The sequence below is a fragment of the Phocoena sinus genome, chromosome 2, assembly GCF_008692025.1.
Source record: "Phocoena sinus isolate mPhoSin1 chromosome 2, mPhoSin1.pri, whole genome shotgun sequence".
Lineage (NCBI taxonomy): Eukaryota > Metazoa > Chordata > Mammalia > Artiodactyla > Phocoenidae > Phocoena > Phocoena sinus.
This window is the reverse complement of record NC_045764.1, coordinates 62,635,870-62,653,041: the sequence shown is the minus strand read 5'-3', so window position 1 is coordinate 62,653,041 and position 17,172 is coordinate 62,635,870. Positions and strand designations below refer to the sequence as shown.

The 17,172-nt window shown below is 57.3% G+C and overlaps 1 protein-coding gene across 1 annotated transcript in view; it reads right to left on the bottom strand.

Annotated features, from left to right (window-relative positions):
• Window positions 1–14,206, bottom strand: part of HCN4 (hyperpolarization activated cyclic nucleotide gated potassium channel 4) — a 41,503-nt gene extending 27,297 nt beyond the window's left edge. The window contains 1 exon segment of the mRNA XM_032623076.1: window positions 13,422–14,206. Coding sequence (XP_032478967.1) covers window positions 13,422–14,206 — 785 coding nt within the window.
• Between the last annotated feature and the right edge of the window lie 2,966 nt (window positions 14,207–17,172).

Here is a 17,172-nt window from a genome sequence, read left to right as displayed (position 1 = left end):
TAAGCACTCTAGTGTTTGAACACCTGGCTGTGTGGCCTTGAACAAATCACTTAACCTCTCTGAAATCTGTTTTTTTCACTTCCCATTTTCTTTTATTTATACGAAACAATTGTTTTAAATATAATTTAAAAACCCCTCCAAGCACTGGTGTCTGTCTCTGGTTTCCACCACCACTTCCCCCCACACACCCCCTCATGGACACAGCTTGAGGGTACTTGGAGGGGCAGGGAAATGTCTGGGGGGTTGTGACGTAAGCAAGGCACTGTCCTGCAAACAGACACAATGATGGGTCCCTGTTTCAACTTGGGCAAAGGAGGCGATAATGAAACCCTCTAACACAAAAAGTTACGACAGGGATGGCAGGAAAAACAAAAACAAAAAAAGGGAAGGAAAAATAAGACCAAAAATAAAACTCAAACACCTTCACTATGAAGGCAGCAGATGGGGGAGGGGCACTTACAAGGGAAAACCGAGTTCGGTTTTCCGAACCGAACAGCATCCAAGTCCTATGATGTTGTCACTGGGCCATGATGCCCCTTCCCGCCTCCCGAGCTCGCAGGCTAGTCCCCACTTCTCTTTGATCTGCAGAGCCACCGCCCTTCAAGGTGAGGAGGGGCACCTGGGGGCTCTAATTGGGGATCAGAGGGAGGCCGTGGGGATTGTGCTCAACCACCCGGGGATGCTGGCAGAATCTGCGCACTTCTTTTCCTCAAGTCACACCCAATCCCGAGGGAAGGGCTCCCACATCCTCAGTTTGGGGTTCCCTGCCTGGGGAGCGTGTGATTTCTACAATCCCATATGGCAGAGTCTCCAAACCCCTTCTCTCCAAATGGCCAGCTCCCCACCCCCATGGTTCAAAGTGCAACCCAGTGGGGCGCGGGGATGGGAGCCTTCAATCTGTCTTCTCATGTACAAAACGAGTACATTAATCCCACCCCACAGGATTCTGAGAGAATTCAGTGAGATAATAATATGCTACACAATGCAAATACTCAGTACGTACTGGCTGTTAGCATCATTATTCTTATTCCTGTAACCACTAAGATGCAGGCCCTGGTCTGAGGACTGTGGGGATCCAGAAGTGTGTGGACTGGTCCCACGTCAAGGAGCCCTCGGTCTTGGGGGGTGGGGGGCAGCATGGCTTGTTGGGCACAAAAGCCCCAAAGAGGAGGGGGCCTGAGAGTGCCCACTGGTCAGGAAGGTTGGCGTTGTGGTTGCAGGAAGGAGGTCCCTGCTACACAGCAGAAGGAAGCTAGGCCAGGGGCCTGAGTGTCTTGGGTTCTACCCAACTCAGTCTCTTAACTTGCTGTGTGCCCTTGAACAATGCCCTGGATCTCACAATCCCTGCCTCAGTGTCCCCATTGGTACAATAAGAGGATGGAGCCAGACAATCTCTAAAGACACGCCGATTCCATGGATCTCTGCAGTGCAGAGCCTAAAGAGGCCAGCCAAGGGCAGCTGGCCAGATGGAAAGCTGGCTGAGAGAAGAGTGCATATCTCAGAAAACCAAGACACCCCCTCCCCCAACCCAATACTGATCTGAAGAAAAGATGGGGCCATCTTGAATGCCAGACTGAGTAGTCAGGACTCTTCTGGGGACATGCGGATCCACGAAGGCTGTGGAGGAAGAGCTCCTCAGGGAAAGGATCGTTAACTGCACCTTCTCAATGGCACAGCTGAGCACAGGCCTGGCCATAAGGAACACCAAGACGTCAACACATTGATTCTCCCATGGTCTTAGACCTCCTCTGCAGACCCTAAATCTGTGCACTCACAGAGACACACTAGCATAAGAGTGCGCGCGCGTGCGCACACGCACACACACACACACACACACACACACACACATATCAAACTATACAGCAGAGGTCACCTGCTCTACAGCCGCCCGGAATTGCCAGGATGCTGTGTTCCCTCTGGCTAGCGGCCTAACCTCTCTGAGCTTCACTCAGCTGACAAGACTATTGGGGAAAATTGTGGAGGGGACCAGCAATTGGAGAACTTCTCCACCTGGGCTTATAAGAAACAAAAGAGGCTCAAACACAGCTCTCCCCACTTAGGAGAATGAAGCCAAAATGGAATATTGCTGTGGAGTAGCAGGTGAGCACAAGCTCAGGGGAAATTAGGTAGGAGAGCTCACCTGCTCCTGCGGGAAGGGCGTGCTCCTGTGAAGGAGGAAACGGGGTGCATTTGGGGCAAAACTCCCTACGGCCAAGCAGCACTGGTGCCTCACAGGGCTAATGAGGACACCAGGGGAGGGCTGTCCCATAGAAGGTGGCTAAATATTGACTCTGGGAGGGTCTCTACGTGGCCCTCTTGTTAGACTGTGGGTCTCCTGGGAGTGCCTGGGCTCTGGGGACATGAGCTGGACAGGACTCCACCTTCCCTCCAGGAAAACACAGGCTGACAAGGACATTAAGCAAGGGGCGTGTTCCCTGGAGTCCCTCCAGCCCCAGAGTTTTATGGTTCTCTTTGCTAACAACCTGCAAGAAAGAAAAGGGAACGACTCCCTGGGGAGGGGCCCATCATGAATGGCTTGGATGTATTTCACTCCCAGGCTCTGGGGAGCACTGAAGGGCTATGATGTATGCAGTGCAGTCAGAGAACTGCAGACTGTTAGCGCAGAAGGGGCCCTACGGGTGCCAGCTCATTGGCTCCTAAAGTGACAGAAGCAGAATCACCTGGGTGCTCCCCAAACTTATACCCACCTGGGGCCTCACCCACGGAGACCCAGGCATCCATAATTGCATAAAGCTCCCAGGTGACTCTACAGCCACCAATTTCGGATTTGGGGTCGTGCTAAAACCCAATCTCTGGTCCCGTTTTCAGATGAGGAAAGCAAGGCCAGGGTGGTGAGGGCTCAGCTCAGGCCACAGAGCTGGATGGGGCAGAACCAAGTCTTCAACTGGCCTCTTACTCACAGCCAGCTCCCTCAGCTCTGTCAGCAGAAGCTTCAGCGCAACATGGCAGGAGGATGACTCCCCAGAGCCTCTGGGACAGGATGGACAGCTTGCCACATTTCCTAACCCTGCCAATTCCAAAGGTGATGGTCCTGCTGGTCTTCCCCTTGGACTCTTCCAACCATAGTTGTCCAGTGTGACCTGTGGTCTCCACAGATCCTCACATCTGAACTCTTCCAAGGCCAGGTTGGAGCTTCCAGGAGGGGACAGTGGCCCCCTACAAGAGGTGGCTGGGAGGAGGGAGTGGGTGCGGGCCTTTGCCCAGGGAACAAAGAAAGCCGATCTCCACTCCCACAGGGGTTCATGGGTTACAGCATAAGTGTACAACATGCTAGGGAGCCCCCCGCCCTGAGCCCCAAGACAGGGGCTGGCAGAAACCCTGCAGAAAGAGGCCAGTAGGTAAGGAATCCCACACCCACTCTGGGAGCACAGGGGCCCTGTAAATCCAAGATCGCGGCTGGATGGGTCTCGACAGAGTCTCAGGAATGAGGGAGGGAGATTCTCATCAGCTCTACTTGTCAGCGGTGCTGTCCCTGCCCTGCTGGCTCAATGTGTACTAATGGGGTCAGGATTACAGGTTCAATACCTATTTGGCCAACTAGCTTTGCTCCCTTCTCAGCCTCAGACTGAGCCCTGACGCTGGATACTGAGAGAGGAAAGGACTTTGCTGAGGTCACACTGCAGAACAGGATGAGGGTCAGGAGGGTAAACTCAGCGTGGGAGGGGTGGACAGTTACAAGCTGGGAACGCTGGGATGAGAGGCCCAGGGCTCCAGGCTGGGCCAGCCCCGATGTTGCATGAGGACAGGCCACAGCTGCAGAGTCTCCCCCGCTGGACCAAGTTTCTCCTAAAAGTTGCCAGTGGCACTGATGAGACCTGAGGGTGAGGGTCTTTTCCTGTCCCTGGGGAAGGGGATAAGTGCCCCGTATCATATCTGACAATTTGTAGGTGGGAGAAGCCCACGGCTGGGTTTGGCATCAAGTGGTCAGGGACTCGGTTTAATCATTGACAGGGGCTGCTCCAGCCTGCGATGGGGAACCACAGGGTAATTACTTCTGGGCTCCAGGCCACACACTCAGTGACATTATTGCAGTGGTAACACCTGCCTTCTGGGCCTAGGATGGCAGAAGAAGGAAGTCTTCTCAGAGGTTGTACAGCTGGGCCCAGGGCTTGGGAGAGCTCCCCTGGGCTTCAAGGACCCAGGGCGAGAGGCCAGAGATGCATACAAACACATGCAAACACACACACACACACACACACACACGTACTCAGGCAGCATCATGGGGTCAGAGTCCTCAAGGGCAAAGCTTAAGGAGTGCAGGTCCAAAACGGCAGGTTCTGAGCAATCTGAGCAATCCTCAGTGTCTGCCAACACCCACCCAAGCCAGGCGGCTCAAGCTCCCAGACACTCGCCTCCAAGAAAGTGTGCAGAATGGTTCTCTCCTTCAAATCTAGCTCAGCTCTGCTTCCTCCAGAAGCCTTCCCTGACCATCAGTCCAAACTGGTCTACCTCCTGTCCGCCCTCCCCCTAATCAGACTGGGGGACTCTAAGAGGAGCTGAAGTCCTACTCTCCTCTTTGCCAGGTGGGGAGTGACCCCATCATAATGGGTGAAAACAGTCTTGGAATGCAGTGTCTGGCCTCCCAGAGGGCACGACCTCCCTTGGCTTGCCCCTCCCCAAGCCCAGAAGATAGTGTATTAGCCAGCCCCATATTATGTATTAATTTCTGAAATCCTCGTTCGTGCAGACATTAACACATCCACCCACACAGGTAAATGCTTAGACAGACACAAAATCAGCAGCAGCCAATCACCAGGCCCCCACAGCTGCGTTGAGCAGACTGGAGGCCCCACTGCTTGCTCTGCAATTTGTGGGAGCCCAGAGCTGGGGGAGCAATGGGGAGTAGAGAGTCCCTCTACCAAGCCAGCACACCTCTCTGCCCAGCCCAGAGTGCCGCTCTGCAGGAGCCAGGAGCTGGCCGCCTGGCTGGAAAGACAGACACAGCCCCAAACAATAAGAGACCAGAGCAGGGCAGGAGTGGTCACGTGTGAGATTTGGTGGCTCTGGCGTTGGTAGCGGTGGCACTGCTGTGTATTTACAATTTGTACTTTACCTCCCCAAGAAGACCAAAGGCAGCTGGCTGGGATGCTAAGAGGTGTAGGAGCTCAGGGAGCTTAAAGGAAGGGAGGGCTCCCTGGGTGGGGGGCATAGGATGGAGTGGGCAACATGCCCACCCTGCCTCCAGCCCTGGTGCCTCAGGGAGGCACTGGGCTTGGCTCAAAGCTTTTGTTCAAGGGCTCCAGTTCCTGACCTCAGACCAAGGCCTTACCTCGGTCCCAGGCTGAACCCTGATCCTGAGCATAGACTGAGTCTCGGCCCTGGACACACACTGAGCCCTAAACCAGAGACTGACTCCACTTCCTTACTTCTCTGATAGATGTAATGAACAGACCACATGACCACCTACTTCTCTGGTGGAGAGAACACAGATACCACTGACTATTTGTTCCCTTCCCCTTTAAACCCCAAACACTCCTATCGAGGAACAGGTGTGTCAATGGCATCTAGATGTGGCTCCAAAATCCCAAAGCTCTCCATGCAGCCAGGACACGCCGCGGTGTCGGGGGAGCAGGTGGACAAGTATCCTGATCCGGATCCCCAGGAGCAGCAGCCCCAGAGTTGGGGGTTAGGACAGGCATGTCTCAGCCTCCAGATGCTGCATTTTCAGGTATGGAAAGATTCCCTTCTCATTGATGAGCTTAAATTAAGACGGGACCCTGAAAATACCTAACACTTCAAAATTCAGGCATGGGGCTGGGGAGACAAGACAAAGCTTCACGGATGAGACCATTCAGGAGAAGCCTTCTCTGTCATCTAGACACCTAGATGTCTGGACCCCTCTGGCTGGGGGTGGAGTAGACTGTGGAGCCTTAAGACCTTTGAGCCATATGTTACATGACCCTCTTGGGTTCTGGTTTCATCTCTGACTTGGACTTACTCTCCGCCCTTAGGCCAGTCACCTTCCCTCTCTGGTGCTCTGCTCCCCATGTATAAAATAAAGGCTTTAGGCCAGGAGCTTTGCCAAGCCCTGTCCAGATCTGGTATTCTGAGACCTGTTAAATTTCCCGTGCCCGCTGAGCCCCTCCACACAGATAATATGTGTCCAGAATTATCTGCAATGCTTTCATTCTCAGGAGAATGTTTTCTTGAACTACTTTGGTAATTTAGCTTTTAAAAGCTAACACACACACACACGCACACACGCGCGCACACGTACACACACACACACACACACAAAGAAAGAAAGAAAAGAAAGAAGGAACAGAGAGAAAGGACAAGTATGAGTTTTGAGTCCTAGAAAACACGTTCAAATTCCAGTTCTGGTGCTTCATAGCTGTGGGATTTCGGGCAAATCTTTTTGTTTGTTTGTTTTTTTCCATCAGAGCCTCAGTTTCCTTATCTGTAAACTGGGGATAATAGAACCTATTATTCGAGCCACAATGAAGCATAAACAAAACATAAGAAGCTCCTAGAACAGTCTGGCACATGGTAAGGGTTCATAAATGGTGGTTATTGATCTGTGAGTCCACCTGGCTTTAGTCTCTATTGCTTTGAGCCACTGTTCGGTTTCATCACTTAGAAGCCTAAGGGGTCAGGCAGCTAAATGTGCAGATGTGGCATGGCCAGAGACCACAGGGACAGGTGGGGACTGTGGGCAACTGGAGAGCAAGAGCCAGTTTAAAGCCTCTAGTGTGCTCCAGCTCCCTGCTGCGGGTGGCACTGTGGGGCCAGAGTTTCCAATTTTTCAAGAGAAGCTAGAAAGCCAAATTTTTGTCTTACACCTTTCCGTTTTAAACATTGCCTCAGACTTGTCATGACACACTAAGCTGGCCAAACAGAACACATCTGGGCACTGCATTTGGTCCACAGGATGCTGCTTAGCAACCTCTGGTGTAAGTACTGCTGTCCCATCTTGAGCGCCCTCAGTGACGGGGAGATCACCACCTCTCTGTGCCGCCTCCCACCCCTCCTCTGGGCAGGTGCTGATGATAGAGAGTGTCTCTGAGTGGCCTCCTAGGCTCTGGGATCGCAGATTTCCAGGGCCCTGGCAATGCTTTCTCAGTAAAGCCTGGCTGGCAGAGAACATCCTCTCTGAAGCCAAGGCAGTGCCCCTGCCCTCCCCACAGCCCGCTCTGGCTGGGAAATGTGGATTCTTCAACATCCCCTGGGCCCAAGCAGGACCGCCTGGCTGGCCTCTGTAGCCCTTTTATTAATTAGCAACTGGAAACAGCAGCTTTTTGAGAGCCCTTGAGCCAAGAGGTGTGTGTGTGCTGGAGCTGGCTGCCTCCTCAGTTACATGACAAGTCCCCCCGGGGACTGGGGCTGGACCTTCTGCTCTGGGTGAACTGCCCCACGGTGGCCAGTGTGTGGCAGGCACAAGGGCCACTCAGGCTGCTTTGACACTTGTCAGCCCTGTCATCTGTATGTAGACTGGTGCCTTCCAGGCTGGGCAGGGGCAGAGAGAAGTGACAGGCAAGCCCAGCCCACAGGGGGGCTGCTAGGCATAGTCTGGGCTGGGGGAGGGGGCATTAAGATTCAGACACCTCCCCCTCCCCACCACAACCTCAAGGTGCTAAGGTGGCTGCTCCCACTGGATGCCTCTGTCCTCCTCCCAGCCAGCCACTGTCAGAGCCCCCTCACACCAGCTCTCCTGCCCGGCCCCTCTGGACTCTCTCACTGACAACATCTGTTCCTTCCCAGAAATCTCAGCGCAGCACAGCAGTCACTGCGCTCCCTGCCACTTCTCCAGCCGGCCACCCCTCTGGCCCTTTGAATGGAGAGAAGCTGCGAAAGCAGTGGGACAGGATGGACTGAGGGCCCTCTGGCCCCCTGGCCTCTTCCTGCTCACCCCACCACAACAGCCAGCATCCAGGACCGGCAGGGACCAAGCAGCATAGCGGGAAGGGAGGAAGGCCGAGTCCCCCAAGTTTGCGCCGACCTCTGTGGCTGAGAGCCGCTCACCCCAGGTCACAGGACTCACCCTGTCGTGCTTTTGCTAGAGGCCGAGAGGAGAAGGCAGAGTCTCTGGCCTCCAGGAATTCAGTCAGGGAGCCCAGGCTAAGCGTGGAACACATGGTCTGAACCTCAGTACTCCAAGCATGGTTCTGGGCCGGGCACCAGCAGCATCACCTGGGCGCTTATAGGAATGCAGAATCTCAGACCCCACCCTTGACCTAATGAGTCAGAATCTGTATTTTAACAGATCCCCAGGGGAGCTGGATGACATGATACTGTGAGAAACACTGCATTGTAACAAACACAGAGCTCCATCCTAATGCCATGCAATGGGCAGGGATGGAGAGATGGACGATGGTGGCTGCAGTGGCCTGAGAGGGCATCCCAGAAGACCCGGGGGCCCTAAAGCATGGGAGAGGAGGACACATGGAAGGCAGACAGCCCAGCACTGTGTAAGACAGGCCACTTGACAGCCCAAAGCCTCATGGCTTACAGCAGCTAGGGGAACAAATGGAGCAGGGCTGGGCAGGGGAGAGGCCCCCCAGCCTCATCATGCAGTGTCCAGACCAGGAACTGAAGCCTTGCAACGGGGAGAACGTGGAGCCCAGGCCTTTCCACCCAGGCAATATAAGGGTCCTGGCCCTCTGGCCCCATCGGGTTTCTGTGCACCTGGCATCCCAGGAACACCTCGGCCCCGAGCCGGATGCCGGCCTTCCGGCACATCCTTCACCTGCTCCAGTCTTAGCAGGTTGAGCACATCCTCATCACTGGAGAATCCCGCTGCCCACTGTGCCAGCTGACAGCACCGCCCAGGCAGCTCACCTTGGAATTCCTCTCTGCACCAAGGCGCCCTTCCCCCTCCACTAGCACCACAGGGGCTTGAAGCACCTTTTTGGCCTGGCTTTTCACACTGATAGCAGAAACACATTCCCGGGCAACGCCCCCAGGAAGGCCCCAGAACCCCCCAGACCCAGAGCCGGCTGCTGCCTTCTTCCTCCTCACCACCTACCTGAACAGCCCCTCCCATGGTTGAAAGGGAAAGAGATGGGCGTGGCACTGAGGAAACAGAAAAGTGACTAGTCCCCCAGCAGAGCACCTTTCCTTCTCCAAGCATCTAACTCTGCCCCCGTTTTCATTTCCATCCTGCAGGCAATGGGAAGCCCAAGCCTCAGACTACAGGGCCCCAGGGAAGGCTCTGGGAGTCTAGCACCTGCCCCTCCCAGGCCAGGACTCTCTTCTGGGATAGCCCAGAGTGGGGTTCACAACCTAGATGGCTTTCAACTTAGCAGTTCCACAGATGCCAGAAGTTGAGTGTCATATTGAGTGTGTCTGGATACGTGTATCTTTCTGGATAGAGACTCTATATTCCAGCAGGTTCTCAATTAGTTTTCTGACGCAGATTCAGGACCACTGGCCTGAGCCAAGGTCGGAAGCGCATCTGGTCTGCTCAGAACTAAGGGAAGGGAGCAGTGAGGGCAGGGCAGTGTGGCTCACGACTGCATCACTGGTCTCTGACAGTGCACCTCACCGCCACCAGGTGACCACAGTTGGACAACTTGTGTCTGACACGGCCATAGGCAACAGGATTCCCATTTTTCTAGATGGGAAAACCGAGGCTCAGAGAAGGCTCATAACCCAAGCGGGGCCCCGTAGCAGACAGAGCTGGGGAGTGATGGGAGGTGGGCAATGGCAGTGCCTGGGGCCATGGGCCAGCATAGGAAGTTAGTTTTAGGCCAACCCTGGGACCTACCGAGCCACTGGCCCAGTTTCCATGATTTCGGAGCCCAGCTGTTTCTGTCCCCAAGTAAAGGACCCTCTAGGGCCCTCTGTTTCCTTCCCTTTCTCACAGCTTCAGAAGGCTCAGGCTAGGAAAGGGAAGGGGGAGAGGGATAAGCAGGGTCAAGCTTCTGCCTGCTTCCACTCTCAAGGCCAAGCCAGAGTCTGGGGCACAGGAATAGCCCCTGAGCTGACATCCCACAGAGGGACTTCCCTGCCAGCCCCCATGTCCACCCACAGCCCAAGATACCTGCTCAGACACCTAGATGTCACATACCCAGGACAAACCCCTGAGCCTGATGCTTGAAAGCCTGACCAGGCTTCTGGGAACAAAAACCTGATACATACTTCACTGGGGGTCCCCACTCCTTTCTCTCCTCTTGGAAAATCAAGATCACACAGTTACTAGTTTTTATTTGTTCCAGGTTCCGCATCACCAAGCTCGGCTTCTAGGACATACCTCAGGTGGAATGCAAGGACCCACCCAGGACCCAAGAGCCCAACCAGCCTTGGGCAGGAGCCTGGGGACCAAATATCCTGAGGGGCTGCACGTTCTGGCCCCTTCCCTTACCAAACCCTAAATACAGGTTCAAAAGGCAAATGGGGTAGTGGATGGGGAGGGGAGGCCAGACATGCTCGTGAGCCTGGAGGAAGCCATGGGGGTAGCCTAGGGCATGGCGTGTGTGCATCAAGGGGGTGGTGAGGAGAAACAGAGGCAGCCAAGAAAAGTCTATTACATATGTGGCCCGAGTTAACATGGGTCCCTCAGAGTGTAGCCCAGTCCAGCACTTGGAAAGGCCACCCAACCTTCCCCTCCCAAGAACAGGAGATGCCAGAAGCAACCCGTGACAGCAAGCCCTGAACTCCAAACAGCAAACTCAATCTATCATTGTTTGCTGGCGATGCTTTTTTTTTTTTTTTTTTCTTTTGCGGTACGCGGGCCTCTCACTGCTGTGGCCTCTCCCGTTGCGGAGCACAGGCTCCGGACGCGCAGGCTCAGCGGCCATGGCTCACGGGCCCAGCCGCTCCGCGGCATGTGGGATCCTCCCGGACCGGGGCACGAACCCGTGTCCCCTGCATCGGCAGGCGGACTCTCAACCACTGCGCCACCAGGGAAGCCCACTGGCGATTCTTTATTAAACCAGTTCTGTTGGATCAATGCTTCCTGCCCATGAAAATGATGAATAAATCCTCAACTAGCCTGAGCAATGCTTGCAGAAGCTTTTGCGAAGCCCGAGCTGGACGGTGGGGATTGGCTCCACATAGAGGCCAAAGGCTAGTGGCTGAAACTTGAGGGACTGAGCCTTAGGGTGCTGGGTTGGCTGGGGGGAGGGGGAGGCGGGGAGGTGAGGCTGGGTTGAGTTGGTGGGTTTTCTAAGCTTAGGAGACTTGGCCAAGTCCTTGCCTCTTTGACCTTGTGAAGATGAGACCAGCTGTTTTGGCCTAGAGGCATGACCACAACCCCTCCACACCACACACAGACAGTCTTTCTTGGATTTCTTCTCTTACACCTCACCCAGCATCAGGCTGCACACAGAAGGTGTATGCTTCCAGCTACCAGTTCCTGTTGCTTGTTGCACAAACCCAGATTCAAAGCCCAGCCTGACCCTTTTTCTGTTGCCCGTTTATCAATCCTGCTGCAGCCACACCTCCCTATCCCTATCACCCTCCCCTCTGCCATGTCCCGGGTGGCCTGCAGTTAGCAGGAGATTCTGCAGCAAGGGGACTGCAGATAGACAGGCCAAGATAGGCAGAGTAAGATCAGGAAGGCGGGAGAGGTTCCCATAGATGCAATCAGCCAGGCCCCAGACCTTCACCATCCACGGTAAGGGGCAACAGGGAGGGCAAGGGCCAGTTCCCAGAAGGTGCTTGATCAATGCCTGTTGTCGACGGAAGCTAGGCATGCCTGGGATTGGCCTCTTGCAGGCTCCCACCCCAGGCAATGAGGTTGGTGGTGAGAACCCTGAACAGAGGCTTTCAGACAACAAAGCCAGAGGGGAGCTGAGTGAAGGAAGGGAGGTTGATATTGACATGGCCTACCTGCCATCACAACCAGGGAGTTCAGAGAGAGGAGGAGCCCAGGGCACCCCCAGGGGGTGCAGGAGACAACAGCACCTGCCCACTCCTCCCTAGCTCAGGCTGGGATCCTCAGGTCCTAGTACTGACCAGAGGGGAGGTCACACTTTTGGAACTTGGCAACAGGAACCAGCCACAGTTCCTCATGAGAGGGTCTCACATCGGCTCACACAACTTGAGGACTGTGGCTGTCTGTTTAGTCTGTCCTCTGGCCGCCCCCCCATGCCCTCTGGGAATGGGAACCCTGGATATTAGTGTTAGGCAGAGCAATCTGTCAAAAAAGGAAAAGGTAGGGGCCCTCTGTTCACCACCTATTTTAAGCCCTTGAGTGTTGCCTGACTGGTCATTCCCAGCACCAGAAATCTCTCTCATTGGATGGAAAACGGCTATGCTCTCATTACAAACCTAGCTTCCCTGAAGTTTGCAAAGAGGGCTCTGGGTTGGCAAAATGCTCATTTATATTGGCAGGTAAGCAGGGTAGGCAGGGAAGAGAGCTAAATAGGGGGCAGGGCCCAGAGAGAGAGAGAGGATCAATCAAACCCAGCTCAAAAGCGTAAACATTTTTCAGACCCTCACTTCAATCCTGTGTATCAGGAAAGCCCAGAGAGGCACTGAGGGACCCCAAGATCTTGATTAGGGTAGAGGCATCCCTGATCCCAACTTCAGAGGCAATCACCAATATCTCTTTTTGCACAGATACCCCCACAGGCCCCGAGTAGTATCTGCTCTTCAGTGGCATCTGACTCGGGTGATGAGGAGGGGGTGGGGTCCCTCTCCCTGACTGGTAGTCACACCATTTGTTTGGGGACCCACCACTGACCCATGAAAGACCTAGCAGCTGCTGGAGCTTGGGCTGCTGGGGTGAGGATGGGGCACAGGACGGGCTTAGGGTCACAGGGCGACTGCTCATCAGTCAGGACACCAGGCATCATCACTGACCACTACAAGCAAGGTCATGCTCTCCTGCTAGTCTAGATGCCAGCTGACCAGGGTGCCTGCTCCTGGCCCACCACTTGGCCTGAGGGGCTGTGCCCAGGGTTAAGGTGGGTGCAGAAGGCTTTTATCCTGGATTTCAATCCTCCAGGAGCTCAGCTCTCCCTCCCCAGCTGCAGCTTCCCAGGACACCAGAAGGCAGATATTAATGCCTGGGGTCAGCGCCCAAGGAGCTGACCCAGCTGCCGAAAGGTCTGTTTCTCTTCAGCGCCCTGCTCTGCAGGCTTAAAGACCTGGAGCAGCCTTTAGAATGTCCACCCTGACTCTGCAGCCCAGAAGAGGGAGGTGGAATGTGGGGCTTAAGGTGGTAAAGCCTCATCTTGGCTGCGGGCAGGGCTAGGCCAGGCTCAGAACACCTTTTCAGCTTGCCTCTAATGCGGCCCAGCCCCGGACAGGACGAGGTTGGGAGGCCTGAGCACAGAGGAAAGTTCTCAGAGCGGTACAAGAGGAAGTCTGGGGGTGTCTCAGAGCCGAGAGGCGCCCCAAGCTCCCAGCGCGAGGAAGGAAAGTTAACTCCAGCCGAGAGGCAGGGACGAGAGAGAGGAAGCATGCCTGCAACCGCTCAGGCAACCCACAGGATCATCGCCAGGCCCCCTTACCTGAAGTCGCTGTAGGGGTGGATAATCCAAAACCCGGCCGACTTAACCCTCTCCTGCTCGCGCTCCACCGCCTTCTGGCTGCCGAACATCCTCAGGGAGAATTTGTTGACCCCGGGCTGGAGCATGGCCCCGAACTGGCGCTGCATGAAGCCGGCCTGGCCCAGGCGCACCTCGGCCTCAGGGAGGATCTGGTCGCCGGCGGCCGCACCTCCCTCCACTTTGATCGCGGTGTCCACCGAGGGCTGCTCGCAGGAGGCGGGGACCGGCTGCGGCGGCTGCTGGGGCGGCGGCGGCGAGGCTGCGGGCTGTGCCGAGGCGCCAGAGCGCTCGGTCTCGGCCGCCAGGCCCGGGGGCGTCCTGTCCTCACCGGGGGACGCGTCGCCCTCGGCGATGAGCCGCCGCTCCTCCGCGGAGTCATGCAGGTGCCCGTGACTGCTGCCGCCCCCCGCTCCGGCGCCGCCGCCGCCCCGGCTGCCCAGCGATGCCAGGCTCCCGCGGAAGCGCCTGCAGTCGCCGTTAGTGCTAGACTTGCCCGCGCCGCGGGTCGACCCCTCGCTGTCTGCCGCCCCGAGGGCCGCACCCCGGGGCTCCGTGCCGCCCGCGGCCGCCGAGGGCGAGGGCGAAGGCAGCGGCCGCAGCCGGATGCTCCTGCGGCTGGGGTCCTGGCGGCCCCCAGCCCCCTCCTCCTCGGCGTCCTCTTCTTCGTCCATGATCCACGCCTTGGCCCCCACCTGCTGCGGAAGGCTGTAGAGTCTCTTGCGCATGGACGGCGGCAGCTTGTCCATGGCTCCAGGGGCCGGGGGCAGGGGCGCGGGTGCGGCGCCGCGGACCCGCTGCAGGTCCGCCCGCCGGTCAGTCAGCCCGCGGGGACGTGTCCTTCGCCGCCGGCGCCGAGCCGCCTCAGGCGCCCATGCTGGGCAGGTTGCGTGCGGCTGGGAGGCTCCCAGTCCGGCTCCGGGTCCCGGGGCTCGCCGCGCTGCGCCTCCTCCCGGGCCGGGCTGGGCGCGGGGACCCCGCTCTCTCTCGCTCCCTCCCTCCCTCCCGCGGTCAGGGGCGCGGCGCGCGGCCCGGCTCCAGGCGCCCCGCCCCCGCGGGGAACAATGGGCGCGGGTTGAAGCAGCGCGGCGGCCGCGGCGCTCGGAAAACCGCTCCGGAGCGCAGAGCGCACGACCAGCACTCCTCTGGGGCGTGTGTCCCGCGGGCAGGCGGGCTGTCCGTCTGTCCCGCCGCCCGGGCTTTGTGACCAGTCACTCGCGAGCTCGCCTTGCTTCCTCTGGCCGAGCCCGGCCGGCCCGTCCCGGGGCTCCCGCTGCAGCCGAGCGGAGCCCAGCGGCCCGCCGGGCTTACATCAGCGGCCGCCTCCCCCGGAGCGCCCTCCGGCAGCGCCCGGCTCCCGCGCCCCGGAATATTCATGAAGCCGCCGCAGCTCGCGGGTTGCCATAGGAGCGGCTCCAGCAGCCGGGCCGGCCTACCTGGGCTTCTTAAAGGGGCAGTGGCGCGCGGGCCGGGGACCGGGGGCCCGGAGTGCGGGGGGGGGCGGGGGGGAGGCGGGCCCGGCGGGGGGGCGCAGGGTGGACCCTCGCCGGAACTTAGGGGTTGAGGTGAGAGGAGTCCTTAATCCTCAACCCTCGAGTGTCTTTCCTTGGCCAAAGGCTGGGAGTGCATCCCAAGCCTAGGGTTCAGACAGGGGTGTGGGGCGGGATTTCCCGATATCTCCTTCTCCGAGCTCGGGGCCCGCCTCTCCCCGGCGGTTATGCTTTTCAGCTGGGTCTCCGACCCTCCTCCGGGGAGGCGGGTCGTCTGCATGCGGAGCCCCGGGCCTTCCCGCAACGCGCCTGGAGAGGGGGGTTTCCGGGAAAGGCACTGCGTCGGGGCTGCTCCTGGGGTTTTCCTGTGACACAGGAGGGGGCAAATCCCCCGCTGGTCTTTCCCCTGCGGAGCCTCGCAGCGACCCGGCCAGGAGGGCTTGGGGAACTCCGGGAGGCACAGGGCACGCGGGTGAGACCCAAGCCGTTCGAGGTAAGACTTCGAGGAAATGAGCCTGCAGCAGCCACGGATGCGGGGTCCGATCCCGCACGCACCTCTCCCGGGGTGGTTCCGATGCGGGTTTCGGAGACTAGCCGGCTGCAGCAGGAGCCAGCAGGCGGGCTCTTCCGGGCGACCTGGCACTCTGGGGCTAGCTGTGGACCTCCTTCTCCCTGGGTTCTCATCCAAATTGTGACACCCAACGCTAGGGGAGTTCCTGCTCCACCCAGGCCCCCTACCCCCAAGCAGCTGCACGGCTCCCACTCCCTTTGAGTCCGCTCCTCACCCCCACCCCCCAGGCCAAACAGCGATTCCGGCTGTGGTCCTCTGTGTGTGCAGTCTCGGGTTTATGGACAAATCACACCAGCACTGCCCCTCTCCAGCGCTCTAGGACAGCCTGACCGCCCAACCCCCATCCACACAGGCTGGGCTGCCAGACCCCCTCTCCCAGGCCTGGGGGCTGCCAAGATGAAGCAGGGGTTACTCAGAGCCCGTCAGGGCCAACATGCCAGATTAGCTCAGAAGTGGGGATGGGTCGTTAGAGGAGAGGGGTTGGCTGGGGAAGGTTGGAGTCTGGGTTAATGTTGAGGTGGATTTTCAGCAAAGTCTGACTGGAGGGAGGCAAAAAGGTCCCCTAGCCCTGCCATGTCTCTGAGGAATAGCATGAAGTTTTTCTTCAAAGAATTTTTTATTCTCAGCCCACTTGTGACCATCTCTCCCACCCCATTCAGAGCAGAAATTTTGGAAGCAAGACTGGGGGTTGGGGGCAGCCTGGCAGGAGCTTTTCTGCTCTCTACCCACTGGACCACAGGACCTCCCATGCGGAGAGGGAATGACTAGGGTGATGACATCACTGCTTGCTGGCCTTTCTACTTTTGAGCAGCTCTGAGCTGACAGTTCTCTGCACAGATGCTGGGAGCCTAATCCCTGAATGTCCTTGGGTTTCCTTGAGAAAGAGTGTTCTTAACCAGCGGTGAGCCCTGCCTGCCCTGGTGTGCCAGCCACAGGAGGAAGACCTCCATTTAACTCACTTCTTTGGGCTTCTGTGTCAGCCAGAACTAGGCTGCCCTACCCCAGCATCAGGAAGTCAACTCAGGCAAGCTTCCCAGTGACCCATGGTAGGGACATCTCCTCCTCTAGAAACCTCTTCCTAGCCACCCAAATCTTGGCCATGTCCCCCCTTTGGGGTCCCATGGCCCAGGATCTCCCATCAACCTGAGCACTGATTACACAGTGCAGTCTGTGTCCCCTTCAAGACTGAGCTCCCTGAGGGGAGGATAGGTCTGATTCATCTCAGGGACCTCCACACCAACTCAGGGGGGGGCAGAGAGAAAATCCATAAATGTCAACTCAACACACGAATGAGGGACCCCGGGAGTTAGTTAATGCCACTGAAGGGGCTCCTTGAAGTAGAAGGTGGATACAACCAGGGTTCGGCTTCCTGGGACACTGGTACCACAGGCTGGCCAGGGGTCAGGGTCCCTTAATTCCGCCCCCTCTAGCACCTCACTTCCTCTCAATTTAATTAACACCAGCCATGCAGGACCCTCTAGGACCACCCTTGGGTGAAGAAATGACCGTTTGATAAAGCTGGCACATGGGAACCCCTCGTGAGACCTGGTCTCTCCTGTCTCCTCTCGGTGAAAACCATAATGGAGGATAGCTGTGGCATGCTAGCAATCTGGGGGAAAGAGGAGGGGGAGACCCAGATCTTGCCCTTGATGTG